This window comes from Strix aluco, chromosome 3 (assembly GCF_031877795.1).
Source record: "Strix aluco isolate bStrAlu1 chromosome 3, bStrAlu1.hap1, whole genome shotgun sequence".
NCBI lineage: Eukaryota > Metazoa > Chordata > Aves > Strigiformes > Strigidae > Strix > Strix aluco.
The window spans coordinates 59,979,226-60,006,832 of record NC_133933.1 but is presented as its reverse complement, the minus strand read 5'-3'; the positions used below and the strand labels follow the sequence as shown (position 1 = coordinate 60,006,832).

General features: G+C 41.2%; 1 protein-coding gene across 2 annotated transcripts; it reads right to left on the bottom strand.

Moving 5' to 3' along the window:
- Positions 1-9,086: 9,086 nt before the first annotated feature.
- IYD (iodotyrosine deiodinase) lies at positions 9,087-25,654 on the bottom strand. Of its 2 annotated transcripts, none has more exons than XM_074820701.1 (5): positions 25,130-25,654; positions 15,796-15,990; positions 13,574-13,733; positions 11,558-11,714; positions 9,087-9,680 (listed from the first exon to the last, which is right to left on the bottom strand). In XM_074820701.1, exons 1-5 carry the CDS (start codon positions 25,308-25,310, stop codon positions 9,498-9,500), a joined length of 876 nt encoding a protein of 291 aa, XP_074676802.1. In that variant the 5' UTR covers positions 25,311-25,654; the 3' UTR covers positions 9,087-9,497. The 2 variants fall into 2 exon arrangements, with proteins under 2 accessions (XP_074676802.1, XP_074676803.1); XM_074820702.1 differs by lacking the exon at positions 25,130-25,654 and adding an exon at positions 16,078-16,162.
- Positions 25,655-27,607: the final 1,953 nt, after the last annotated feature.

Here is a 27,607-nt window from a genome sequence, read left to right as displayed (position 1 = left end):
CTACACTTGCATATGCTGCTTTGGTCTCCAAAGCAGTAAAAGGAAATAATCACAATTCTTTTCATGCTTTCTCAAAAGTGCAGTTAATCAAAATGAGTCAGTATCTCCAGTGGCTTTTGATTTCTAAATAGATAGTGTATTTAGAACTATTTCAGTGCTTCATTCCGAAGGATTTTTTTCTTCCCTTTGCAGGAACAGCTCCTACTAAAGTTAATTGATAATTCACCCTAGTTAAATGCTGAGGATGCTCTTACTTTATACCATTTTGCAAAACTGTGTAAAATACATGATTACTTAATACTTAAATTTATAAAGTCATGTATAACTGTCAAACACTCTGCTTATTAATTATACCACCTTTTTGCTTTGACCAATATTTATATTTCACTGAATTTAAAATTATTCTTTTCCCACCATATGCCTCTTCTCCATTTTCCAGCAAAAAGGGAAATGGAGACCAAAATTAGAGAATGAGCTGCTGTATTGTATTAAGCCTAAAAACCTGAGAAATAAAAGGCCCTATACCAAATAGGAGTGGTGCCACAACTGTCCTGCTTGGCAGCAGCTAAATCATCACTCATTAGTAGCATTTACACATAATCTCAGGAGTGACACAGATTTTTCATTAGCCATGTAATCGCCTCAAATTAAGTCAGCTCTAAATTTGATGCATCCCAGCTCATAAACAGGAACAAACAGAAGGACAAATCCTGAACCCACGCTGCTATGGCAGAGCATCTTCTCCTCAGCTTTCACCCCTTTGTGTGGATGCTTACATATTGCCTAGTAGTTGCGGCTTGTCTCACTCTGTTTCTTTTTTCCTTAGTTGTAAAACCCAAAAGAGCAAGTTTACTGGTACAGTGAGGTTACATTATTACTGAAAGAAGCCTAAAATCTTCAGTCTGAAAAAGGGGTGATCACAACAGTACAGAGTATTACTAATTAATGCTATGACACCGAAAGTACCCTTGTTAAGACCTTTCACACCACTACCCCAAAGCTCCTCTTCACCACAAAAAGCCTCTCACACTGAAGCCATTAGGCCCTCATTAACTGTGTATCATCAACCGGGCTAGACCTTGGGACTGCAGCAAGACATGTCAACCTGCTGCAGAGACAGCACTCTCACAGGCTCCTGCAGGTTTAACAAAATGTAATTCAGTTTATTTCCTCCATTCTTTTTTTCTGGCTACTAATCTATAGTTCTGTTTTTCTAAAGCTATTCTTTTAGGTTGCCATGTTAGAGAAGTGGCTCACATGAACATCGAGTAGGTTGCTTATACAAAACAAAAGTCACAACAGCTCTATAGATTGCCTTGCACCACCAGGAACAGTTGCTGCATGAGACTTATATGACATCTCATACTTATTTGTCCCTGGAAGGAAAAACTAAGAAGTTTTTGTTGCCCCTTCTACCTGGTAATACTACTTTCATAGAGATATCTTTCACAGCAAGCTGCTAGGGAACTTATTTCTCTTTACCAAAGAGTGGTACCTTGGCATTGGTCCCACAGAGAATTGGCTGTGACAGCCTTCTGCAAGCTGCATGAATTGTTGCCATCTTATGAGTGAGCTGAAGGACTAGTTTGAAAATGCCAAAAGCCTTGTGACATTTGGACCATTTGCACTACAAAAACAATGACACAAAAACTTCATTAAAATCCAGTGCATAGTCTACAGACCAGCATCCCTGCTGCATATCCAGCTGAAAATAAGTCAGTCTGTTAAAGCAGATCCACTCTTTCAAGCACATCTGTGACTGTCATGGGTCTCCACAGCTGTGCTTGTGTCTACCCTACTCTCAGTATATGTACTTTGAACTTTTTATTTGTAAGGGGTTCCTCAGGACAACTCCACTAACACTGACACATTCCAGGGCAAAACTGCCCGACTCTGGTCTCACCCTTTCAAGTGGAGTCACTAGTGATCTCAGTTACAAGGTCTTACCCTCAGACAAGGGACAAGAACTTACCCTCAGGCTCCAGGAGGTCCTCAAATAACTCCAAGTACTTCATAGTTCTCCTCTTAATCCTTCAAACACCTCCTCTCTCAAAAAACTTGGTAACTAATGCCTTGAGGTTATGGTCATTACCCGTCTCACTGATTAGTATTGTTTTCCCATGTTTTAGGCTGTTACCTGGGTCTTGGACTGTCTTCATTGGCTGGGTTTCTACCATAACTAGTTCAACGTAGTTCCGGGCTTGTAGCTAAGGTTAATAGTGATTATACATACACACAACCTGGAATAGGATGTGATGTTTAACTGGTAACTTGGAGCTGTGCTGATTTAAGCTTCAGGGACTCTCTTCCATCTTAAATTTGAATGGACGACTTGTCCAGCTTTCATACCATTAACGGTTCTCATTATTTACAGTCCACAAGCATAGGGGAGTTCCATCTATATGGGCAAAGACTTGGCTGAGAGGTTATAGCTCTCCTAGATGTCTGATATAGGTAATGTTAACCAAAGAAATAATGAAATGCCTTGAGAGTTATGAGTCACGAATACAGTGTCTGTTCTGCAAAAGCAGAACAGATGACTAAGCTCAGATGGGTGAAAATCTTCAAAAACAATACAGCAGCCAACCTCTTCCTAATGATGTCCATGGAGGTCTAACCGTGACAGCAACATGAAGTTAAGGCTGAGCCCTACTGGAAAAAAACCTTCCTAGCACTTGTATGGCAGAATTAGCTTTTGAGTTTTTCTTTCTTTCAAGTGTTTTGCTGGAAGCAATGGGTTAGAGCTGTGGATTCATGTTCTGTCAGTAGCTGGCATTCAGGTACAGGTGATCCTGCCTTGGAGCGAGATCTGGATGCTTTCTCAAGATTCATTTTCCATGAGTCCATGATATCTGTGTAGCAACTGAAATAAATCAATCAGATGCTGACTGCACATCTGTTTGCTTAAAGGTCTTTATTGTACTAGCATAAATTCATAGGGTAAGAAGTGCTCAAATGCACAGCTGATAAACTACAGCTTAATACATCCCTGTGCACCAGCTCAGACCCAGTAGTTATTCTTGGGTACAGTTATCTCCATCAAATACAAGATAGCAGCATTTAGCTTTATTTGCAAAGAAGCTAAATACTGACAACCTGCTATTTTCCTCAAGCTGAGAGCAGTGCACTTAGATGGTTACTACAGCCCAGCTAGCTTACGGGAATCTTACACTCAATCACATAGGTGAGTTCTAAGCTAGAGAGGAGATGGGCATATATACATATATGTAACAGAGTCCTCAGGCCTTGCACTCTGAAACACTAAGATTTTACAAAAATTTTACGTTCCAGCAGAATCAATTGGATTCTGGCTCACCTGGCTGGAAAGGAAGGTGATGGAGTGGGTGAAATGCTGCTGCCCCAGGAGTAGCGCTTCCCTGCCTCACTTCATGGTCAGCTGGGTTGCTAATGAAGCACCAGATGAGCTGCCATAGTTTACAGCTCAGTATTCAAGGGCATACAGAAGCCAATGCCAGTTCAGCCATCCATGCAATGGGAGGAGATGAGCAGTCTGCCATGGTGCCTAGCTCTAACAACATGTGATACTTATTCCCTTAATCATCTGGGTTGTGATGCAACCCAGCATGTTGCACCTGATTTCAAGCCCATTTGTCTGGCAAATGTCAGTCAATGAGGGTCCTTGAATGCACACAAATTCATCCACACAGTTCAAGGAAGAAAGATCCCAGAAATGTTATTCAATCTTAGAAGATTTTTTTCCCCAAAAAAACACCCATGTTTTCACGAGGTGGTGTTCAATCATTGATTGTGAACAAGGACAATAACTGTCCGTAAGGAACAGTTGTGCTTTAACAAAAGGGCACAAGAGTGACTAGAGAGATCCATTTCTCAAAGAAACACATGCTATACTGAGGCTTCCACACAGTGCTCAGTGAGGGTCTGATCATCGAGAGATGAGGTATTTTTTTCTTTTTATAAAATGAGATGAGACGACACACGCTGCATCATACAGCTAGAGGGAATGGCTTGAGGCCACCCTCCAGGCATCTTTGCTGAGATAGCCAGAAGGTAGCTGCTTTCTGGTCTAGGAGACCATGCCTACTGTCCGGGTTTAGCTAGGATAGGGTTAAGTTTCCCCAGCAGTGGGGGGGAAGCTCTAGCTGGGTTATTCATATACCATGCTGACATCACGTCCTGGCGCCCAAGCGCGGGAGAATCGGTGCGTGTGTTTTGAGATCACTCTGCTCTCACTTGCTGTATCGGTATATATCTTGCTCTGTTCATTGTTATTACTGTTATTGTTATTGTTGTTGTTTGTTGTGTTGCTGTTGCACTGTTGTATTAAACCTCTCCTTATCTCAGATCGGGGCTTTGTATTTCACTCCCTTTGTGGGGGAGGGGCAGCGGCCGCGTGGTCTCAGACCCCAGCAGGGACTAAACCACCACACCTACACAGCAGACTACACAGTCAGCCAAAAGTCCTCCTCCCTCACAAGAGGTTATCACTTCACTCACAAACACAATCCCTGCCACATACTTCTGCTACCCACACGATCCTCAGCAGGAAAGGGAAGACCCAGCACAACCATCTGCTACTCTTGGGCTACACTTTCCCCTTTCCTTCCCTAGCAGGTCCCTCCTCATACGATTATGTGCCCACCTGAACACCTCCCCCAGTGCCCTTCAAGTAGATTATGAATGCTGTTGCACATTCCTGCTGCTCTGACAGCAAATGGCAGCCCAGTACAGGTGCCTATTTCTTCTGACTGATGCGTCTCCCCTCCTTCCCCAGCATCACTGTTCTCATAGGACTACAAGCCCACCCAAACACCCCTAAGAGAACGTGGCATTTAGGTCATGAACTCCATCAGTGCTGCCACTAGATCTGCCCTCACAGCTAAAAGAAGCTGTGGCATCCTGTGCTTCTGGGTGACACTTCTCACCTCTGCAAGTCCACTCTCACAAGACTACAAGCCCACCCAAAAGTCCCCCCCAGCTGTGTGGGAAGTCATTTAGCTCATGAAGGCTGCCACCATCATCCTCTCAGCAAAGGGAGGCCCATCACAGTCTGCTCTTGGGCAACACTCCTCTCTGTCTCACCCCAGTAGTTGACCATTTCCTTCTTGAAAGATACAACCCTGTCTGAGCACCCCTCAGGCAACTGGGATTTAGCCTGTGAATGCTATCAATGCTACCAGCACCTCTCTCAGAGATGTAGGAAGCCATGCACAGGCACCTGCTGCTCCAGGGTGACACTTCCCTACCCTCCATCCTCCCCAACTCTCAGAGACCAACATCCCCTGCCCACTCACAGGGAGGGCTGGCAACTGGTGGCTTCTGGCCACAGGAGGGAGGGTGCTTGCTGCAGCGGCAGATCTACAACCGCAGCAGAAGTACGGTGCCAGGGGCCCTGACCATCAGGGTATAGTGGGGCCCAAGCCTAGGGCTTGCACCAAAGGGAAAGGGTGAGAGAATGGTCCCTGGAGGCTGCTTGCTGACCCAGCCTGATGTCTCAGGAGGTTTGCTGCTTGCCAGCATCAGGACCAGCAATGTTGCATGGGACCTCGAGCTGCTGCCCCTTGCTACTTATCCATGTGGGCACCACTAATGCTGCCAGGAGTGACAGGGAGCATATCAAGCAAGACTGACCAGGTGGCTCTGGGAGCAGGGTGAAGGGCATGGCAGCCCAAGCGCTGGTCAGGGGGAAAGGCCTGAGCAGAAGTGGACTCCTTCAGTGGGTCAACACTTGCCTGTGTAGCTGCTATCACAGACAGGGATCAGGTTTTTTGACTGCAGGACTCTCTTTGGTGAACAAGGGTGACTGAACAGGAATGCAATGCATCTGAGAAAGAGGGGGCAAGAGTATGTTTGGAAACAAGCTTGTTAATCTGGTAGGGAAGACTTTGAACTAGAGGGAGGGTTACCATAACCTGAAGAGAAGTGAGGACAAAAGATGACAGCACAGAGTGCACTCTTAGCAAGTTTGGGGATGACACCAAATTGCAGGAAGTGGTTGTAACACTGGAGAGTGGGGATGCTAATCAGAAGGACTTGAACAGGCTGCAGAAGTGAGTTGATAGAAACTTCACAGATTTCATCAAAAGTAAATACAAAGTCCTACATCTGGGATAGAATAATCCAGTGCCACTGTACAGGCTGGGGCCAGCACTCTGCAAGCAGCTGTTCAGAAAAGGACCCCAGGGTACATGGTGGACAAGTTGAACGTGAATCAGCAGTGTGCCCTTGCAGCAAGGAAGGCCAACCACATCCTGGGCTGCATTACTAAAACTGTAGCAAGCAGGTCAAGAGAAGTGATCCTTCCTCTCTATTTGACACTTGTGAGACCATGTCTAGAGTACTGTGTCCAGTTTTGCCTGTTCGGTATAAGAAAGACAGTGACATGCTGGAGCAAGTCCAGCAAAATCCACCAAGCTGGCCAAGGAGCTGGGGCACACAGAGCTGTGCTCAGTCTGGAGAAGAGAAGGCTCAGGGGAGAGCTAATTCCTGTCTGCAGCTACCTGATTGGAAGATAGAGAAGATGATGTCAGACTTCTCTTGGAGATGCACAGCAATAGGTCAAGAGGCAATAGACACAAGTTGAAACATGGGAAACTCCCATTAGATAGCAGAAAACCATTTTTTTACCATGGAAGTGAACAAATACTGTACAGGTTACATGAAGAGGTTATAGACTCTCCATCCTTAGAGTTGTTCAGGATTTGACTGGACAAGACCTTGCGCAACCTGATCTAACCCAACCTGCTTTGAGCAGAGGTTTGGAGAGGTTGAACACTGGAAGTCCCTTCCAACCTTGATTATTCTGTGATTCTAGAAAAGTAATATTTAGAGCAAAGTTTTCTAAAGGGCTCAGTTCCCATCTGAGCGGTATAGTCATTTTCTAGAAGAGGTGGATAGAGTGAGTCCAGAGCCTTTCAGAGATGTGGCCATAAGATATCATGGGGAGAGATGCCAAATTCCAGCATCTTTTGCTAACCCTGTCAAGTCCTTTAATCTTGATTTTACACATAACAAGGGGAGGAATATAAAAATTCAATCCCTACTGGTTGTGTGGGAGACATTCCTCCAGAATGTTCTGTTCTGGAAAAGCATTGTTCACCCAAACAAAGGAAAAATCCCTAGTTAAATGTTAACCTTAATTTTATTTTAATAATGTTCTGCATGCAAAGGCAAAATCTATTCTTATTTAATTTGTGTTTTAAGTAAAGACTGCACACTTATTAGAGAACAGTGGCAATTCCAAGTAGGCTTGTCACAACAGGAGCAGTAACATAATTTATACAAGACTCTGCAGTATCATCAGCAGTTGTAATACCACTGGAGTATTTGTGTTTAAATCAGCATTTGTATGGGAGAAAAAAAAAATGCTTCTTTTACTTATTTTTTGTGATTCCAGAAGTGCTTTCCTGGATAGAATCTTTCCCATGTAGTAGGTGTGAGGGCTTGTTTTTTTTCAGCTGCTATGTGTATATTAGTTTTCAGAATCAACACATGGGGGAAAAAAACCACCATTAATCTTTGTTATAAAGAGGAATATTGGTACATACCAATGTTTGTTATTGGGATAATTTTTTGTATATTTTAAAGTGGTTTAGTTCTTTGTTTTTTTTAATTATGAAACCATACTAGAAATAGCATTATATATGCAGGCTCCTGCTGTTTGAAACTGAACTAATGTGGTAAACTTTCTCTGAATATTGTTGTGGAATAAACATGCTGTCTATTTTGCAGACCGAGGCCAGGCAGAAGCCATTATTTCTGTAGCTATAGGAGAGATTGCAAAGCAACAGAGGTTAAGTCCTCTATCAATGTGAACTCTGAATTAAAACAAACATAATAGGGCTTATATATATTTACAGCAGGTACCAACTGCTTTGTGAAGGGGCCTGATATGGCAGAGCAGCATCTGCACAGAAGGAAAACTTGCTACAGACACTTTAGTGTGTATTGTTGATAACTAGGGACCTGCAGCTGGTCAGCCTTGGCTTGGTTCAGCTCATCCCTCTCTCCCTGACTAGCTTTTAGACCTTGCAAGTGTGTAGACACAGGACTTCTTTTTTTATTTTACTGTAGTTATAAAACCTCATTTCAGACTAAGTCTGCGTGATACACTCTTCCTGCCATTGCCGTACTACTGAGGATGTGAAACAGGGCCAGTAAAACAGGTGAACACATAGCCATGCCTGCTAAATACCAGCAAAATGGACTGGTCACCATTGGGTGACAGAGGCATTGACACTGCAAAAAGCTATACCTCTGCAAAATATTATCCCCTCCACTTTCTCAGCTGCAACAGGTCATGTTAAACAGGACTGACTTCAGACGAGGTGCAGCAAGTTAACCCGAGCAACCCCCAAGGAAGGCTGAAGCCAATTTGTCTGAAGTTGCCTGAAGTTACATGCAGCAGGGTGGGAAAATACTTCACAGAATATAGACAGCTTCAGGAAAGGACGTCTCTGTTTCATTGTTTTCATGTCGTGCTGCCCGCCAAGCCGGCAGGAACAGCAACCCCACGAGGGGGCTCTGCCAGCCCAGGGATCAGCAGCGTCAAGCCCTGCAGTGAGCAACACCCAGTGGTGCCCACTCACGTCTTGCCTGTAGACATGGCTTGCAGTAGGGAACATTGCTTTTGTGGGAAGCGGCCTTAAAACAAACCTAAATATGCCTGATTTGGTGTGACTTGAAAGCACCTCTCACGTGCCAATGTCTCTAAAGTAGTTTAAATTTCAGGGTGTTAAACTGGTATAGTTGTAAGTATAAACCGGATAACCAGAAGAGTAGTTCCCCCTGGGCTTCTTCCAGTGGAAGCAGAAAATATAGGGGCATGACTGATAGCTGCCATACGATCTAACTCTGCCTGGAACATGTATAAAGAAATGGTAGCAAGGAAATTACTTGGATGCCTTGCTCCTGCCAGATCTCCCCCAGCCAAAGACACTTGTACCAGCAATAGTTTAAGAAAGCCTGGTATAGACAAGGTTTTTGAGATCAATCAAGTAGGGAAAATGCTACTGTATATGAGAAAAATAGCTTCCTTCTATGCAGAACTGGACACAGTGAAGGGGAAAGGACATTTAAATAACACACACTGATCAAGATAAGACAGCTGAATTTGACCTCTTTATATCTTTTAATACAACCTCCATTAAAATTCTGAAGTGAAAATAACTATGTAATGGTAATCACAAAAGTATAAGGAGAATATACGTTCCAATTCAAGGAAAGATTTGTCCCTACAATACATGAGAAAAATCAAGCGATGAAGGTCGTTTAAATGCCATTGTATGTGTCCCCCAGAACAACTGCCTGGGCTCATTGGTAATAGCACCTGTCAAATGCACAGTGCTTGACTGCTCAGTGCTATTAGTAGATTACCAGCACTAAAAGAAATACAGGTGCAAACAGCCAGAGCAATAGTGATGTAGGAGGACAATACACAGAAACAGCAGTGACAACTTCAGTGGGCTGCTGCTTACTAGCTGGCAGCAGGGCTGTGCTCCTTCCTCGTGGTGCTGGGCTCACATGACCACCATTATGTCTTCCAGCGGCTTTCGGGTCAGTGCAGGCACAGTGGCATCTTTCTTGGGATAGCCAACAGGGAGCAACAAGAGTAGCTTCTCGTTTGCTGGGCGCTGGAGCAGCACCCGGAGTTGGGGGCCACAGTTGAGGGGTGTGGAGGTCACTGTGTACAGACCTGCATTCTGCACCAAAAGAGACAGCAACAGAGTGAGATAGAGGTCTATACTCTGTCTTTGTACCCATTATTCCCACCAGACCTGAACACATTCTCCTATTGACTAGCCCAGAAATGCCACTTTGTTAGACTCTGCTGCAGGCTTTAGAACATCTGACATACTAACAGCCTCACCAGTACCAGAAAAGATGCCTGCTTTGCTTACAGAGAAGTACAGCATTTCTCCACCACAGCAACAGCACGTTCTGCCTGACATGTCAGTATGCTGTACAGCAGGAGCCTGCCTGCAGTTCTCAGTGTAACGGGGGACCCATGGCTACCGTGAAGTCAAGAGGCAGTTGTGGGGATATCACTGGATTATCATCCCATGGGGTTCATCTGGCTCATACAGAAAAATGTTTCGGTTCTTGCCTCCATGCAGCCTCACAGCTTTGTGAACATTTGTTCCTGCTCAAGAGCTGTACCTCATGTGGACAGGGGACACAGGCTCTGCCTCAGAAGTTGTTGCAGCAGTCTGTTGACATCTCTCACAATGGCCAATGTTCTGGCTTACATCAGAACCCCAAAACAAGTCTATGTATCACTTCTCTCATATGAAATCTCACAAAAAAAGCTAAATAATGTGACAAATAGTAAGTATCTGACATTATCCAAGGTATGACTACATAGCTGAGGTGCTTCCTGAGAGTTGCACATGTGGATTTCAGTCTCTCCCTGCATGTAATACAAGCATTTCGGGAGGCTTTGAGATACAAAAGTCAGCCAGGGAGAGGTGCTCAGGCAACAGGTCTCATGTTAAGTAATCTCTATGATCTTCTGAAGAGGAAAAGAGCTAATAGTGGGCACTGTATCCTTTAATGTTGTCAATTAGTTTCTAGGAGCTGGGAAAGAGATGGCACTAAGGAGCCTAACAGCCTCAGAAATCCCACCTGATGGTGGGCTGGCTCAGAGGAAAGTGGAGCCTTGTCACTCCTACCGCTTCTAAGGCACTAGTGACACCCCATTCCCTGTGCATTCTCTTTGCTTTCAGCTCCATGGAGGGAAAATACAGAGCAATGTGCAGCCGCAGAGCAGCAACACCCCAGCAATGTGCTTCTGCACTGCTCACTTCTCTGATTCCCCATCCTGAGGATCCTCCTGAGGAGCAGCAATGCGGGAAGTGTCACTCAGAACAGAATGGAGGAGAAATGGCAGTTCCTGGCAGGAAACTGGCCTAATATAAGAGGTTGCACCTTGCTGTTATCCTGCTGACAGGCCAAGCTAACTATTGGACTAGCTTCACTATTTAAACACTTGTGTGAGTACATCAGATGCAACAAGCAGAACTGAGCACTGAGAAACCCCTGAGAGAATCCCACTGGCTGATGTCAAGCATGCTGAGCTTTAGAAATAAATTCACTTTCAGAAATGCCTCGGTAAGACTGATTGAAATGGTACAGTCTGTTCTGTAAAATATGTCCCTGATTTTTTTCCCAGCATTGTGTACTAAAAATGATTTGGGGTCAAGCCATTTTTTAGGAATTACTGAAAAGAAGGGGCCAGCGTGGCACTGCACAGCCATGCTTGGGTAGTCTGCAGACACTGTCAGCAAAAGGTAGAAACCACAGGGGTTGAAGCCTGTGCTAAGAGAAGAGTAAGTAAGCTGCATCACATTTTTCTTCTTGTTAACCAGTACTGAGAATAGCAATCACCTTCTCAGATGTAGGCCTGTGCAGAATAGCTTTAAAACTCAAAACTAAGACATATTGCCAGGAATTGGAGTACTCCAGAGGACTGATAATGTTAAAATCTAAACTGAGTTCCACCCTCATTTGGGCAGAATAGTCTTGGTAGGTAATCCAAACCAATACATTTACTCCCAGTATATCAGTTCTGTCAACGTACCTGCAGTGCAGCAAGCAGGATACCACAGGCAATAGAAACACTGATTTCATTGTAGTAGTGGGTCTTCTTTTTGCCATTTGGAAGCCGCCCATATACCTGCTTGAAAATGAGGATGAGATACGGAGCAGTGTCCAAATACTCTTTGATCCAGTTTGTTCTGCAAAAGAATAATGATTAAAGACATTTATTTTGCAACTTTTTCGCTTTCCTGTAAGTCACATTTACTGTCTGCAAAGGGGCACTGAAGGTACACAACAATTACAGCAGAAGACTAAAGCTTAAAACATTTACTGCAAAGGATTGAGTATTATCAGCTTAAATAGAAACATTTCTGAAAAAAAAAATCTTGAGAGTTCTCAATTTTAACAGATTCAGCTGAGGAGTTGATGCACTCACTCTGAACCATGGAATTGCATAAAAATAGGGTGTAGTTCTTGACCTCTTATCTATGAGCTGGCCTTATGAACATTTGCCCTTGAGATTATTTGATTCCTGGAATTTTGCAGACTTGCAGCTCCACCTGTTACCAGCATTGCCAACATTTTTTGTGATTGCAGTGAAAACTGCTGGCAGAAAAGTTCAAAACTTCTCTGTCTAAGGTATAAACCTAAATACATTCTACAAAAAAAAAATGTTATTCTTTTGCCCTGTGTTCTATTTCAGCCCTGTTAGAATTCATTTGATTCTAAATTTTTTTAATGACAATATATACAGTTATGATGTGGGATTTAGATAAGAAAGTGTGTGCTTTCTACTGTTCTCACTCAAAATATAAAAGAATACTATCTTTTACTTGTTTACATAGCACATAAGCACCTGAAAAATAATAACATTATGAAACAGTAATTTGTAGGCAAATCAACCTATGAAGCTTTGCACATATGCTTCGTTTGAAAAGTCAAGACTCAGCAGTGTGTGAAGTTAAGCAAGTCAGTCAGACTTCGGGGGGGGGGAGGGGTGGTATCTGGAACAATTCAATATTGCATAATTCAGTACTTGCATAGGGACAAGCCTTGGGGGTTCCCTCAGTCAGCAACAAAGCTCCCAATGACTTTGGGAGCTTCATTGTTCAGCAAACAACAGGAGAAAACTGGGACAAGAGTTACTGCAACAGAGGTTACACAGAAAAAAAAATAACAATTGAGCTAAATGCTTGGAAAAGTTTCCAAGTGGAGAGTATATAATACCTTTTACTGGAGGCAATTTTATGAACCAGCCACCAAGGCACAATTCTACATATATTTTTAAGTTTTTCTTTCCAAACATGAATCTTAGAAATATATAAAAGTGAAAGGGAGGAAGAAATGGAAAAGGATACTATAAGAATTCAAGACAAGCTTCTTTTATCACTTCAATTTTCTAAACTGTGGTGCTTTCAGTAAGATTCCCATCATCCTGAGAATCGAGACAAAGCCATACAACAGGAAAGAGCTGAATATCTGAGTCATTTATTTCACCTGTTTTCTGGTAAGACTGAAGCACACAGGCATAGTGACATTGCCTTTGTGTGTATCAGTTGGGTGCTGCATCTCACCTGGCCCTTAGAACAAGGCAGCCAGAATTAACATACTGATAGTACTTTTTTTTTTTTTTCCAGCTCCTGCAGGGTGGGAACTCCACTTTAGTCAGACAGGAGTCTTTTCTTCCCAGCTCTAAACTAGCAAAAGGACAACATTATAGCAACCCTGGCAACTCTCTGGCTGAGGCAGTCTCTGACCCCACCTTTCTTTTTCTGTGATCAGGACAGGGGAAATATTTACCGCTGCCCTCCTGAGCAACACCAGAAAACTGGGGAGACTTCAAGGAGAATGGACTTGAAAGAACATTTTTAAAACAGGGTTCTAAAAATTGAGCTGAATATTTTCAGGGTTGGTTTTTCTTTTTCATCCTGAAAATAAGTGGAGAAAAACAGGAAAAAAAAAAAAAAAAAAAAAAAGACTAAAATTTCCCAATATAGTTTTTCTATACTAAAACACAGCTCCCTTCAAACCCCTTAGCCAGTTGACTTTTTCATACCTCAGTCTTTTCAGGTCATTAACCCATCTGTCTCCCATTCTTTTTTTGTAGTTTATTTCTTCTTCTTCTTCTACGATCTCACGGATCTTATGTTTTAAATATGGATCTTGCACTACCACAAAGGTCCAGGGCTCAGTGTGCGCTCCGCTGGGTGAAGTACCTTCATACAAAAATGGGGAAAGTTGAAAACCCAGGAAGGAAGGTGTGAAGCAAGGGGTATCAGCTCTCCCTTGTGGGCTTTCAGGCTGGCCAACAGAGCAATGGGAAAGCAAGTGGATGAGATGGGAAGAAAAGGACTGAGAGAAGTTGTGGAGGACAATCCTGTTCATTTCTTTCTTGAAGAATGTGAAGTCCCATTCAATGACAGAAGTTAGTCCTTTCATACAGCCATTTTACAGGAAACCAAAGTTAGGGATTTGTAAAAATTCCTTTGTGGTTCTTATGATAAGGCAGTATTATGGTGCATAATATACTGGTGCACATATACTGGTGCATATATACGCACGCAGTAATGTTATTGCAAAGCACTATACAGAAAGCAACACACCATCTGAATATGCACCCAACTCTGAGACACAGTTTTAGCTGAAGGACAAAGCTAATGGCTTTCAGGAAAACAAGGCTAAGTGACCACCCGCAGGAGTCTGTCGCTGACTGACAAAGATGAGGAGCTGCACAATGCAGACATCTGCCATATAGCATACAGATTTGAGTTTGTTGGCCCAAAGACAGCTGGTGTATGTAGGTGTGCACATATTAAATCTGCACTTGCTCATTCAGCCCTGATCATTACACATCAACACCACTGGAGAATATTTTAACTGCCTAAAGGATGAAAGCCAGAAGCTGAAGAATATAGTTATTTGTGCAAGTTCACAGATAAATAAGTTAAGGAGACTCTTTAGATCTCTCTAGCCCCTCATACTCATTTTAAAAATATTTGAAGGTCTTGAACACATACAATATTTGCTTACCTAAGCACTGATTTCAGTTTGAGAAACACTGAATAAGCAGCTTGAACTATCTTTTATATTAAAATGTGTTTATATTGTGAACATTGTCTTTTCTCAGGTTTGGGTAACAACTGATGACATTTATGCTTTGCTTTGTTTTCTTTTTCTCTACACAGCCCAAAGTGTTCAGGGTTACTAAGTACTTCATCTGCACTCCAGACTTGTTCACTTTGCTGCATTTGCCAAAATACACTCAGTGTTTTAATGACTCCCAGCTAATTAGAGGAAGATGGAGACTCATTACAGTGCAGTAAAAAAGCTGCTTACAGTTTTTAAAGGGAAAACAATGCACCTCAGATGCTAAGAATCTCTATATTATTAATCCTGCTAGAGGCTACTGAACTTTTCTCTAAGGCAGCTTATGAATATTTTCTATACTTGCAGCAGCTGGTTCATAGAATAAGAGAAATAATGAGGGTCAAAAGCACTGCTGGCTGAAGTCAATGTTAGTAAAGCAGAGATGAGATTAGGCCAGGACATGACAGTAATGATTTGAAACACATAAATTCTTAAAAAAAGGAAACGCATTTCTGACATTCAGTCCAATAATCTCAATCAGAGTCTGCAATGTAACACTCCAGTCATATGCAATAGGGGCCTGACACTAATGTTGAAAGGACTGGAAAAGATTTTTTGTTCTAGACTGAAACTTTTTTCCCCATAATAAACCCCAACTATTTATATCAACTGAAATATTTCATATGCCTGAGACAATTTCATCAATTTGCTTGGGGAAAAAAACAACCAAACAAAATCCACACACAATAAATATCATCATAACGCATGAAATTTTAAAGCATGTGAAGTACGCATGGTTTGACATTTTTGAAATAAAACACTTCAATATTTCTATTTGAAAGATGTCTCACTAAACTGCACATCAATTTTATTTTAAATAACATTTTTTAAAGCTTGAAAATGAAATGTTTTCTTTCATGCTGTTGAAATGCTCTTTTTCCCTTTTGGGTGCACTGCAAATACAAAGGAATTGGGAATGCTCCAAACCAGTCCCTGGTATATAGTTGTGCAAGCTGAGTAATTTCCAATCAATCAATTCCAATCAGTTCATTCATTATGGCTAAAGGTGAATCTAGGAAAACCATAAGCCAAATGCCAATTTCCTTGGCTTTTCCACATCACTTTTACACAGTTGAACAGTAGTGCCGATCCTTTTTTTTTAATCAGACCTTGAACCACTCAGTACCATACCTGCTGTTCTGATGACATTATCGATAACCTCCCTGGGGACCATCTCATCACTAAGAAACCTGACAGACCGTCTCTTATTAAGAAGCTCATAAAACATCTGTGACCTTTTAATCATTTCAGCCTCAGAGTAGCGCTCCGCAAAGAAGGGGATATGGGCAACATTTTCATCAAGTCCTTGCCACTCTTCATCAACCTCTGCAAGAAAATAAAAGTGGTTAGGGTTTTTTTTTTTTTTGCTGTAGAACACGATTTATATCTTTGGCATTCACCACCATAACGCACTTTGTCCTGCACTGGCATACATTGGGCTTCTACACCACTGCAAAAGCAAAGTCTGAGGTTTCAGTTGACACAACTCATTGATCCCCAGCTCCAGCTACTGAATAAACACCTTGTTTAAATACCAAGAAGCAGGAGGGTCCTGGCTGGCTGTAGCAAGCGTGATCCACAAAGAAGTTACGGCCTTCTCCACTTCAGTCTTCAAGCCTGTCTGTAAAAACAGATTACAAGCTGAAACAGCAGTGAAAAGGTGGCCAACCCTTCAGCCCACTTTTCTCAGTTAGTAAATGTGAATATGTGCATTCCTTCCTGAGCAGCCTAATAAAAAAAAAAATCAGTTCAATTACTGAAGTTAAGGAGTGGGCTTAACTACCTATATGTGTAAAATCTCTTCTGAAGACCTGAATGTCAGCTTTGTCCATATTCATGTTTCATACCAGAAGCATTACAAGTCTAGGCTCTGCACAAATGTGACTTTGTGGTTAAGTTCTTTGGTTTCACAATACTTTCAGCATAAGAGGAAATGGATGACAGGCATCTATACTTAGGATAACAACATATCAAATGTAAGATATTGTGTTCCTTGTCTTTAATTTAAGAACTCAAAATGGTTCTTCATTTTGCTGCAATCTGTCTCTTTGGGGTTTTTTTATACCACAAAATGCATCTTCTGTTGTCTCTGAGATCTCCTCTTTCTCACTGGCATTCCTAGAATCAGCAGGGATAACATTTTTTGCAACCGTGATGTGGAAGTTAAAGCCATTTAAATTTTGCATTTTGACTAGTCAATAGTATTGAGCAATCTGCTATAGAGGGCTGAGTCAGGAAAAAAAATTCCAGTTCATTTTCAGTCACCATTAGGCTATTATTCCAGGATCATAGTAATCTCTAGTGCAAATTCAAACAGTAATTATTTCTGTGTTTTAGTAGCATGCAGTTGCCTTAGAGACCAAGCTGATATTTTGTTCATTTTATAAACAGCAGTGAAATATTCACAAGTGTGTCACAGCATGTGCAAGAAGCTGCAATATATCCAGCTTCATATGTTGAATCTAAACAGAATGATTCTGGTCTCCAAACAACATACATTTCATTCTGCATACAAAGAAGTCACGCAGAAAATTTGTTTTGTTTAGCATTTCATGCCTGTGTTAAGCACTCTCAGTCACAGTCTGCAAGGACCTGGCTCCAGGGTAATGGGAAGCAGTGACGCATTGTAGAAATTATTTTTGTGGCCATCTTGCACACTCAAACTAAAAAAGGAAGAAGATGCCTCTTTCTAGCGTTCCCTTTGTGGTTTACACTTAGTAAAGTAGATTATTTACTATTCAGTAGCACCTGACTGACTAGGACTTGCCCTTTGCTAGGATTCTGGTGATGTTCTCTTTCAGAAACTTTCACACACCCTTTTTTGCTGTTCCTTCTCCACACTCAGTGAAGGGAATACCACAGGGTTAAAATGCTATGTTTACACTCGCAAGTAGTGTGGTACAATAGGATGTTGAGAGGAAGAGCTTCTGCCGGAGACCCGGTGTTCAACATCCTACATGTTTTAGAATGGTAGGGTAGCTGGGGAGGGGAGGCGGGGAGGCAGTTAAAGTTCTGCATCCTTCCCACCTCTTCCACACTATGCATGGTATCATAGGATGCCATCTTCAAGGACCACTATGTTAAGCTGGTAAAAGCCAGTATGCAAAACCTTCCACAGACAGAAGTTGATACAATGATGGCTGGCAGCCAAAGGATTTGAGAGAAAAAGTGATGACCCAATAATGTATAAAACCCTAAGGGAAACAACAGGGAGTTGGGAGTTGGAAACTCATAAACCCTTTCCAACTTCACTGAGGACTGTCTGGCCAGTAGAGAAATTCAAAAGGTGTCCCTTGATATAGACAGGACAGAGAATGATGCAAGCTTTGGGCACATAATATCTCCTGCAAGCTCCTCTCAAAGGACTTACAGGCCTGGAAGCTGGATGGCCTCCTGCAACTGTCTTGATTGGTCCAAAAAATTAATTCTCCCTCTCCACATCCATTTTATGTATAGCAGTACTGAAACTACAAGACAGATATTAATTGCTGAACTAAGATTTAGCAGTTACACAGAATGACACATCTTAATTTTATCTGTGGGCACTCATGTAAGAGGATTTTCTAAATGAGAGATATTTTCCTTATGATAACAAAAAACTTCCTGAAATCAGCTGAGGTTCTGCATTGTCTATCAGAAGGCAGAATCTGACCAGAAGTCTATACTGAAAATAGGTGTTGGATTAATGTCTTGGTGAAAATTTCAGGTCAGATTATACTATTCGTGCTTATATATCAATATGCTACAGTGATCATCCCTATCCATTTCACAAATTTATAGTGTTGAGTGTCCTGCAGAATAGAAATAGGCTATTTCTAGCCTAGAAACAGTCAAATAAAACTAACTCCAGGACACAATAGTTCTTATATGCTCTCACTATTTACTTTCTTACGATGAGCTTTTTATCAAAGTTCAGAAAGTAGGAAATAGCATACATTCAGTGTACTGTACCTTTTATTTAGCCACTGATGGAGGAGACTTGATGGTCTAACCTTGGCTCCTAGGCAAATCCAAGCCCTGCTTCTGTTTTTCTAGTATTATTGCAAAACTATCAACCACCATTTTGAGTTAGAGATAACGAGACTAGTCTATAAAATGCTGAAAATCTTTACAAAGGAGGTTTTTCAAATCAGAGCAAAGGCTGCAGGTAGTTTGTGTAATCTCTGTACCTGATTTTGAAACACAAGGAGATGAAAGTCGGGTAGGTGATACACCATTAATACATACATGAATGTTGAAGGACAGAAGGATGAAGAGCACAATTAAATTACTTATATGGATGAGGACAGTAGTCAGATAACTGACTCAGATATGTACTTAATCTGGAGAGGATGCTGCTTGTGGCCAGTTGAGTGCAGAGGTGTAGACAGCAAACTGGACGAGCTATCAGTGTTTGTACAGGACATGAAACAAAACATGACACGAAGGGAAGAATAAAGATGCAATAACAACAGCAGTACCTGCTTTGACTTGTGCAGGAACCATATCAATAAAAAATAGGTAATAATTGATATTGTGGTAGATTGTAAAGAAATAAAAAAGTAGCATGCCTTAAAAAAGGGTTGCTTTTTGAGATTCATTGTCTTCTGGGAAGCCTACAAAGGCCCCCAAGCTCACATCTAGATCAGGACATATCTTTAAGAGAGTTATATTGCCTCAACAACATCATTGTTATGAAGTACCTGGCAGAAGCATAGCTTTCCAGCTATAGACCAAAGAGGAAATATTATGATAATACTAGAAACCAGACTTCCCATCTGAAGCATCCAATAGCTTAATCAAATAACCTGTTCTTCTCTTGGTGCAGTTCACTCTCTTAGCTTTGGTTTCAGTGAGGACGGAGAGTGTTACCAAAAAAAAAGTACCCCTAAACTGAGATTATCAGTTTATTCAATTTAATTGACTAAATGAAAGGGTAAGAAAAAGTAGGTCTATAACTGTGGATTTCAATTTTTAAGAGAACAAACTTGGCAAAAATAAGGGATTAAGAAAAATTAAGTTGGAGAATTCAGATTGAAGAATTCAGGGATCAGGAAGAAGAGAGTTTTGACATTTCTTTAAATCAGAGGTATAAAAAACATCTTAGATGTAATTGAATATCTCAAATGATCTATAGGCAACTTGGAATGGAAGAAAAGGATCAGTAAACACAGAAACCTAGACCCTGTAAGACAGGAAGTATAAAACTTGCAATATTACCTAAGGTCAAAACGAGTTAATTTTTAAGAGGTTTGTTTGCTTGTTTGTGAGGGACTTTTTTCCCCATGTAAGTAGAAGAGAAGAAGTGAAGCTGCTGTGTGGTCAAGATGGTTCAACTTATAGTAACATGGTGAAAAAAGAAATGTACTTTCAAAGATTTTGAACATGGGACAAAAATGAGGTGACTAGTGAGAATGAAAGTGTGAGCTTTTGAGCTTGAGTTTCGTAAGAAACCTTTAAAACCTTAATACATTCAAAATGGAAATACTGGCTGAGGCAGGAGGAGAACTCAGAATTGAGAGAACTGACACACAAAACCAAAACTCTCCTGGCAATTTATTTTTTTTTTGATAAATTCATCTATTATTTATTATCTTCCACCATGTGTCTACCATTCATTCTTAGCAGTTAACATTAACCATATGTTAAGCTAAAATCATTATCAGCACCATCTGTTTAGTGCATGCTCTCTATATCTTTAATTGCTGTGTTTAGACATATTCCTGTTTGTATGGTCACGTTATACAATACTACAAATGTCTTGTTTACATCTCTGTGTATTCCATCATTTGATGGACAACAGACATCTTGTTAGTCAGTCTATTAGCTTGTTAGCCACATTCTCAAGATTGACATCAATCCTCTTGTACATTTACAATAGTCATCAGGCTTCCTGCTTTTTAAGCAAATCTGAAATGGTTTTGGCTCAGATATCCCAAGTGAAATCTTATTTTAAAAGTACTATTTCTCTGACTCTATCAGAAATTTGTCTCTGGATACACTTTAGGATAATGTTTGTGTTCTTCCCAGCAGTTCATATGGGAGGTTATAATCAGCCTACAAACCACATAATAAATTTTGCCTCAGTTTGTAGCAAAAATTCTTACCATAAGTTCCTAATAACAAACTCACACTGAGAACAATGACATGTCATTTCATTTCTGTTGACCACTTATTTTACCTACACTGACACTTCCCTGTGTTGTTCGCTGCCAGTTGTATGTCATTAAGAAATTTCATGTGTACACTCCTTGGTTTTATGCAAAGACCATTACATAATATTAACAATTGGTCCTGAGACTGATCTGTGAGAAACCTCACTTGTAACCTCAGTCTAGACCAATGTGTTTGCTTTCCAAATCAACTCTTTCAGTTTCTTCTCTAAGGAATTGCTTCCTATGCATAGAATTCCTCTCAATTCTCTTTCCCAGTGTAAAGACACGATACATAGGAAAACAATTAAATGTATATAAAGAAAGCTTTCAGATCTTTGGACTTAAAATGCTGAGCAGTTGACCTGTGGTTTTTTGCTTGATTAATGTCAGACTGATACATAATTTGCTACTACAGGAATCCCAGTAGTGAATCCAATCCTGAACTGACTGTGTGGCTAATAGTGAACTAAAAGAGATGGAGTGCCTTACTAGTGGGTCATAAATAGTGGTTAGCAGGCTAATCCTGGAAAACTCAAGAGCTGGTCAGGGATCTTAAGCAAAAGTAGTGTCAACTGGGTGAGGCAGACCCTGGAAGAAAGAACTCAACATGAAAACATTGTGAAAATTACCTCAAACTGGAATACAGTTGCAGAAGGTTTCTTAAGATCTTCAGAGGAATAGAGTGACTGTTTTATAAAGAGAAGATTTGCTGGTTTACCTAGTAAAAGGAAAGCTGAGAGGTAATCTGATTGTTGTTTATAAACCACAGGAGCATATACACCAGGGCTGGAAAAGTATCCTTTAAACAAGAGGATGGAACAGGGAAAATGGGTATAGAGTAGTATTAAATAAGTTTGGGCAGGCAGGGGAGGATTTTTATCCCATAGCGTGAAGTTCTGGAATAGCCTTCCAGCAAAGTTAAAGAAACAGGGTGAAAAAAGGCCAGTTTTCATGTTCATTCAGCTGATGACAAAGGCTGGTAGTGTCTGCAGCAGCAGCAGGGAGATAAACACAGTGATGCATCATGTTCATGTAAGTCTTGAGTTCCTAAATGACACAAATCATGAACTGTCATTGAATTGGAAAATTAAACTGCTACTGCCTCATTCATGTCAGTAGTATTATTAAAAGATATGGGAAGCCTTTGAACTTGGGGGGAGGAGAAATACTTCTAAGTGGGAGCCGTCTATTATAACTCTCACAAGCAATGAGCAGTGTATTTTCAGAAGAGATGGAACATTTGGGCTTTTGTACATTGCTTTGTAGTCCTTAAGTAGAGTACATCAAAAAAGTCCCCACAATTAAATATGTAGTAATAAATGTCTTTGCTATTAATCTCTGCAACTGTTCCCCAGAGTTACAAGGATACAAATAAAATTCAACCTCATCCTCCACACCACTGTAAACTTGGTCTGTATTTACCTTATTCATCAATTGTCTTGATCTGAATATATGACCAAGAAAGTGACCAGTATACAATAAGCTCCCTGGGCTAAAGACTGAACTTGTCTTTGCAACAGTCCAGATCTAATTGTGTAAACCTGAAGCAGTGGGAGGTGAGGCACCACCGCTTTGGGATCAGATGCCCACCACTAGAAGAGAGCCCTTGTTCAAGACAAGGCTGAAGAAACATCTTTTTCATCTGTATCTAACTGGTAATCACACATGGCCTAATGCAAGACATGGCCAGATACACACATACAGACCATTCTTGCCAATCTGCAGCACAACAATATCTCATTCTGGAACTCATATCGAAGGAAAAAGTTACAGGACAGATGGGTATGTAAACAAGTCTGAAGTACTGCCAGCTAAGGCATTAAACAATTGGACTCGGTGAATGCTTTCCACTTAACCAAAGAACTGGGTTTCTGGCTGCTCTGAGAAACATCCTTCTCTTCAGCTTCTGAAAGCATAACACAGAGAAGCTCGGGAGCACATGGCCCTCCCTCTTCTATCCTTCACCGCCAATAAGTGACTCTGCTGCGTCTGCCCAAGCAGCTCAGCTAATTACACTGAATGCTTTGCTGCTCAAAGGCATGCCCCTCTCAGGGGAAACGTCCCTGCTGGTGCCACTTCAGGGAAGGTTCACGGGGCTGATGTCGCCCAAGTAAGTTCAGTGCTTTTTCTTACAGAGCACTTCACTCTCTTGGCAAAGTGCCCTCACTGTTGTCATGGACATGTATCGAAAGACTTGGTCTTCAGCTGTCCCTTCCTGTCAGGGGGCTGTTCAAAATTCAGCTTGCTCACCTACGACAACCCTAGATTCTAGCTTTAGACAAGGTCTTAAAAATATTTCATCTCACCTAACTCAAATTCTCTTCAGAGGAACTTTATCTTTAAATACAAGCCAGCTTGAGGCTTTTAAGTAGAAATGAGATTTTCTGGTAAAGTAAGATATATTAGTAAAGTAGCAGAATTTACACAGGTAAAATACTCTTCACTATTAAGAAAATCTCTGTTTACATCCATGTTTCCATTTCAGCATCTAGTATAGTCAGTGAAAATTTTAACACTGACAAGGTGAATATGTCTTGATCCTTAATTATTGCATTAGCAGAGTAGCAGATCCTTACCAAGGTGGCCATATTCCCTTCTCACTTAGGCTGTGCTTTCCTCTGCTGAAGAAAAACTTTCCTAAGCATGATGCAATTATTTTAATTTTTTAGAGATAAAAGACATGCCTGTTTTGCAAAGATGTTGGTTTGAATCACACACCATTAAGGGAAAGATGATTATTTGTTGTTAAAAGCAAACATAGCAAGAAAACTTAATTTAATGTTGAATGCCCTGGTGCTTTGAGAGAGGTTTTATTTAAAAATAAATAAATCTTTTAGTAACAGCACATACGTGTCTATCTACCTGTCATTTTTTTGTAAGCAATTTTAAACTAGTAGTTTTGACTTTAGCAGCTGAATAAAAGGGAAAACAACTAAGACAAAAAGAATAACATTTTATATATGGAGCTGTGGCAGTGAGACTCCTTGTTAAGAGTTAATAGGTTTGTTTATTTAGAGGATCTACATTTTTAAATTGATAGAAACAGCTGTAGTCAAAGATGTCACAGATAATTCATAGATTATCACTTGAACTACCCACAGGAATTTTAATTTGCAGCAATTTAACTGAACTAGTGCGCCATTAGTGACAAAGGAAATATGGGGTAATTTGATACAGAATCTATTTTGCATTGAGCAAAGGAGAATATAACATATGAACTAATTTTTAAAGAAATTTTGTGTATTTGGGAAATAGTCAACATGGTTTAAAATGTTCCAAGTATCAACTATTTCTGGCAACTGATACACAACACTAACTCAAAGTACACTGAACACTGAGAAATAAAGAGAAATAATGGTTCTTAGAAATAGGCATATGTGCAGAAAAACAATATAAGTTTCAAGATTCCTAGAAGCGGACTCAGGAAATGTGTCATTATGGGACAAAAGCCACACAAAAAGCCTTTGAAATCAGCTTGAGAAAAAAAAAAGCTTTATTAAATGCAAGTTTAAAAACTTCATAGGAACAGAACTCTGCAGATTTTTATTTCACAAGGAAATAAAGGGAGCTTATGGAGGATAGTCAGAAAGCAAAAAGAAGGAAGGGCACGTTTTGGGCTCAGACTTTTGTCCAAGCTGGGCATCAGAAATCACTACTGAAAAAAAAAGAGGCGTTCTGTACAGGCTCAAATATGCAGCTGAAGGAACAGATTAGCACCATCACCGCATTTTGTTCTTAAACATTTGATCAGCATAGCTCCCAAATGACCCCAGTGCTAATCCAGCTAAAGCTCTTATGGACATTCTCAGAAGTCACAAATGGAGGACTTTTGTAATAACTGTAATAAACCCATTTCTAACTTTTCTGCGGGTACTGAGACCAAATATGTAGGATGAGATGTCTATGAAATCAGCTTGCAGATAGAAACTCTCTGCTCAGGTCTTCCCTTTGCTCACACTAATGAGGCCTGGCAAGAGGCTGGGGAAACTTCAGCAGTCTCTCCTTTCTTTCCCTGCATTGTCCAGAGAGTCCCTCATGGGTCTGAAATCTGCTGTACAGAGGGACAGACAGGGGTCTTTTTGAAAATGCATTTTGTTTTTGCATTCTGACCTGTGGGATCTGGAGGAAATAGAGATTTACACCAAGAGTGACATGATATGAGGACAGCCTCCTTCCAGGGACCTGACAAGTTCAGGGCACAGCAGCAGTGAAGGACTATGCATTGCTATCACTGTAGAGAAGTCCAGAAGATCGCATCTCCTTTATTCATATCAGCAGATATTCAAAAATTCAAACTACAAAAATGCTCAGATGAATATGATTTTTCTTACCTTCTTCCTCTAAGTGGTGGTCAGTGCCATCTTTTAAATCTTCATCCACCCATGGGCGAGATAGAGGCTTGCTTTTAGTCTCACGTTTGTCCTTCTCTTCGTTAGTCTTTTTCAGTATTACCCCAACCAAAACACATATAATGGCTATGAAGACTGGAGTTAGGGAAGAAAAGAGTGCCATGACTATGGAAATGTGGAGACTTCCTCCCAGGTTCAGTAGTTTCTCTCGAAAAGGAGAGGTTGAAAACAGAAGAGCAGAACGGCAGTAAGCAGAAAGGGGTGGACCTAAGGTTCAGTCCTCGGCCCTATCCCGCTTCTACTTTTCAGCCACCACCCCCACAATCTCATCTGTGATGTTTTCCTGCTATTTAGCAGACCCAGGTTTATATATTCTAGGGTAAGAAACTGCTTATAAACAGCAAGCAGATGTACTGACCATATACAGACACATAAATGCTGTCTAGTACAAAATAAAAGAAAAAAAAAGCTCTTCCAAAACCCCAGACTAAGGCAAAACACTTCTCCCCCTATTTTTATTGTTATGGTGATCCCAGTTATCTTGCTTGTAAAAATGATTATGAGAAAGAGCCAAGTAGGAATGTGACTTTTAAAAACTGATGGTATCTCTTCAATGTTTAACTCATAAAATTAGTCATATTGCACATATCCCAGGAAATCAGAATATCACCAATTGAATATCAGCTTGCAGTGCCACCCTTGGCTATGTAAACAGGTCAATAAAACAGATAAGTGAAGTGGCAACATTACCTCCATATGAAGCATAAATGAGATGAGTCACAAACCCCTGTATTCATTCTGGATGTTCTGGGGGAAAAAAAAAAGAAGAATTCAGGGAATCAGAGTAAGAAATATTTGAGGACTGAATATCTATGCTGCAGTAAATTTTAAAACTGTGATACAGCTATTTTATTAAAGAAAAGATTAAAAAGTGGTAGGATCCTGGTCTAATCCAAGAATGGTCAATGTCTAAATGCTTAACCCATTTTTTATCTCAGCCAGCTGCTTGGGAACTGAGTCAGCACAGCAGCACTGAATTGATGTCTTTATCTGGGACTGGTGGGACATACTGGATAATGAAATGCCAGGTGGCAGTGGGTGCCAAGGGGTGTGCTGGAAAGCAGGGCACAGGTGTACTGACTGCACGCAGTCACCAGCACCCATCACTCCTTTTTAGCACCGGCTAAGCACCAGCCCTGCCAAGCCTTTTCTCATGCTGCACAGGGCCAGATCTGAGGTCTCTATGTCCATGGCAAGTTAATCTGCTTTTGGGATAAGCCGACCAAAATTAAGTGGGAGCAGTCATAGCATTCCAGGAGATGGTGTGTCCCATGGCCCTGGCACATTACGCACTGCAACTGGCACCTGCTGGGGGGCATTACAGGTCCTACCTAGGGCACCCCCTGTTACCTTAATTTGGAAACTAGGACACACAGAGGAAAGAGAAGTCATCAGGGTATGCACAGGTTTTATCCTGAGAGATTCTCAGTCCATACCTTAGTCACTCACAACTCTCTCAGTTCTGAAGCACTGAGCATGCTCTTACTGGTCCCATTTGACACTGCCACTCCAAAGGCTCCCTACCTTCCCATGCTTCAGTGAATACTGCCGGCTGCCTTAAGGAAGGGTCTGTGTGGTGGAAAGCACAGATTAATGAAACTGCAAAATGAAACTGCCTCACAACTTGTACCCAGACTGGGCTTTCTCAGCTGCCCAACTCAGATATGGAATAAGTACTTCACTGCTGTTGCAGTGCATCCTACTCCAACACACAGTCCCCAGGTCCCTGTAGGTTCTGGTCCTTCCAGGCAATGTATGGGATCTGTGTTATAAGGGTACCCCCAGAACCAGCCCAATGCCTGCATAAATCCATCAGAGATGAAATAAAGAGGACATGCAAAAGTTGTTCTTAGGTTTCTAATCTAATCCAGTAAAGTTGGCAATAGACAGGCACCTACTTCTGACTAATAAGGCAACCTGTTTGAAAACCCAAGCCATGAATCTCTTCCCTACTCTCCAGTCAAATTGTGACCTGGGACACCTGCTTGGGTCATTGATCTTGGGCTGAGTGTAAAAAAAGCCCCAAACCCCATACACTCACTGTACAGGACTAGAAAGGACAACAATTATCATGTGGGTAAAAAAAGAATTAAATTTATCCTCTCTCTTCTCCATTTAGAGCTGATATTTAAACTCATTTGTCCTGCCTGCTGGCCATCCAGTCATGGGGAGAGATACTTCACCTAATCTCAAATAGAAACATTAAATTTGTTCATGTGAGTAGGATAGGAACCTGCAGTTTCATCAGGTACATTTTCAACAGCCTACTCTATGGCAAGGAAGGAAAAGAGGGATGTGGTCTGAATAGCACTGACTATTTCTCCCACAGGGAATATATTCTTGTTAACCTTGAATATTCACATTCACATAAATTAGGATCCAGATGCTTTGCAGCTGAGA

Excerpts from the sequence above, each read along its gene's own strand:
- IYD (XM_074820701.1), bottom strand. The coding sequence starts at position 25,310 with ATGGCACTCTTTTCTTCCCTAACTCCAGTCTTCATAGCCATTATATGT. Across the intron at positions 13,734-15,795 it reads TAATGTCATCAGAACAGCAG|GTACTTCACCCAGCGGAGCG; the intron begins GTATGGTACTGA and ends TTTTGTATGAAG. Across the intron at positions 11,715-13,573 it reads AATGACCTGAAAAGACTGAG|AACAAACTGGATCAAAGAGT; the intron begins GTATGAAAAAGT and ends ATTCTTTTGCAG.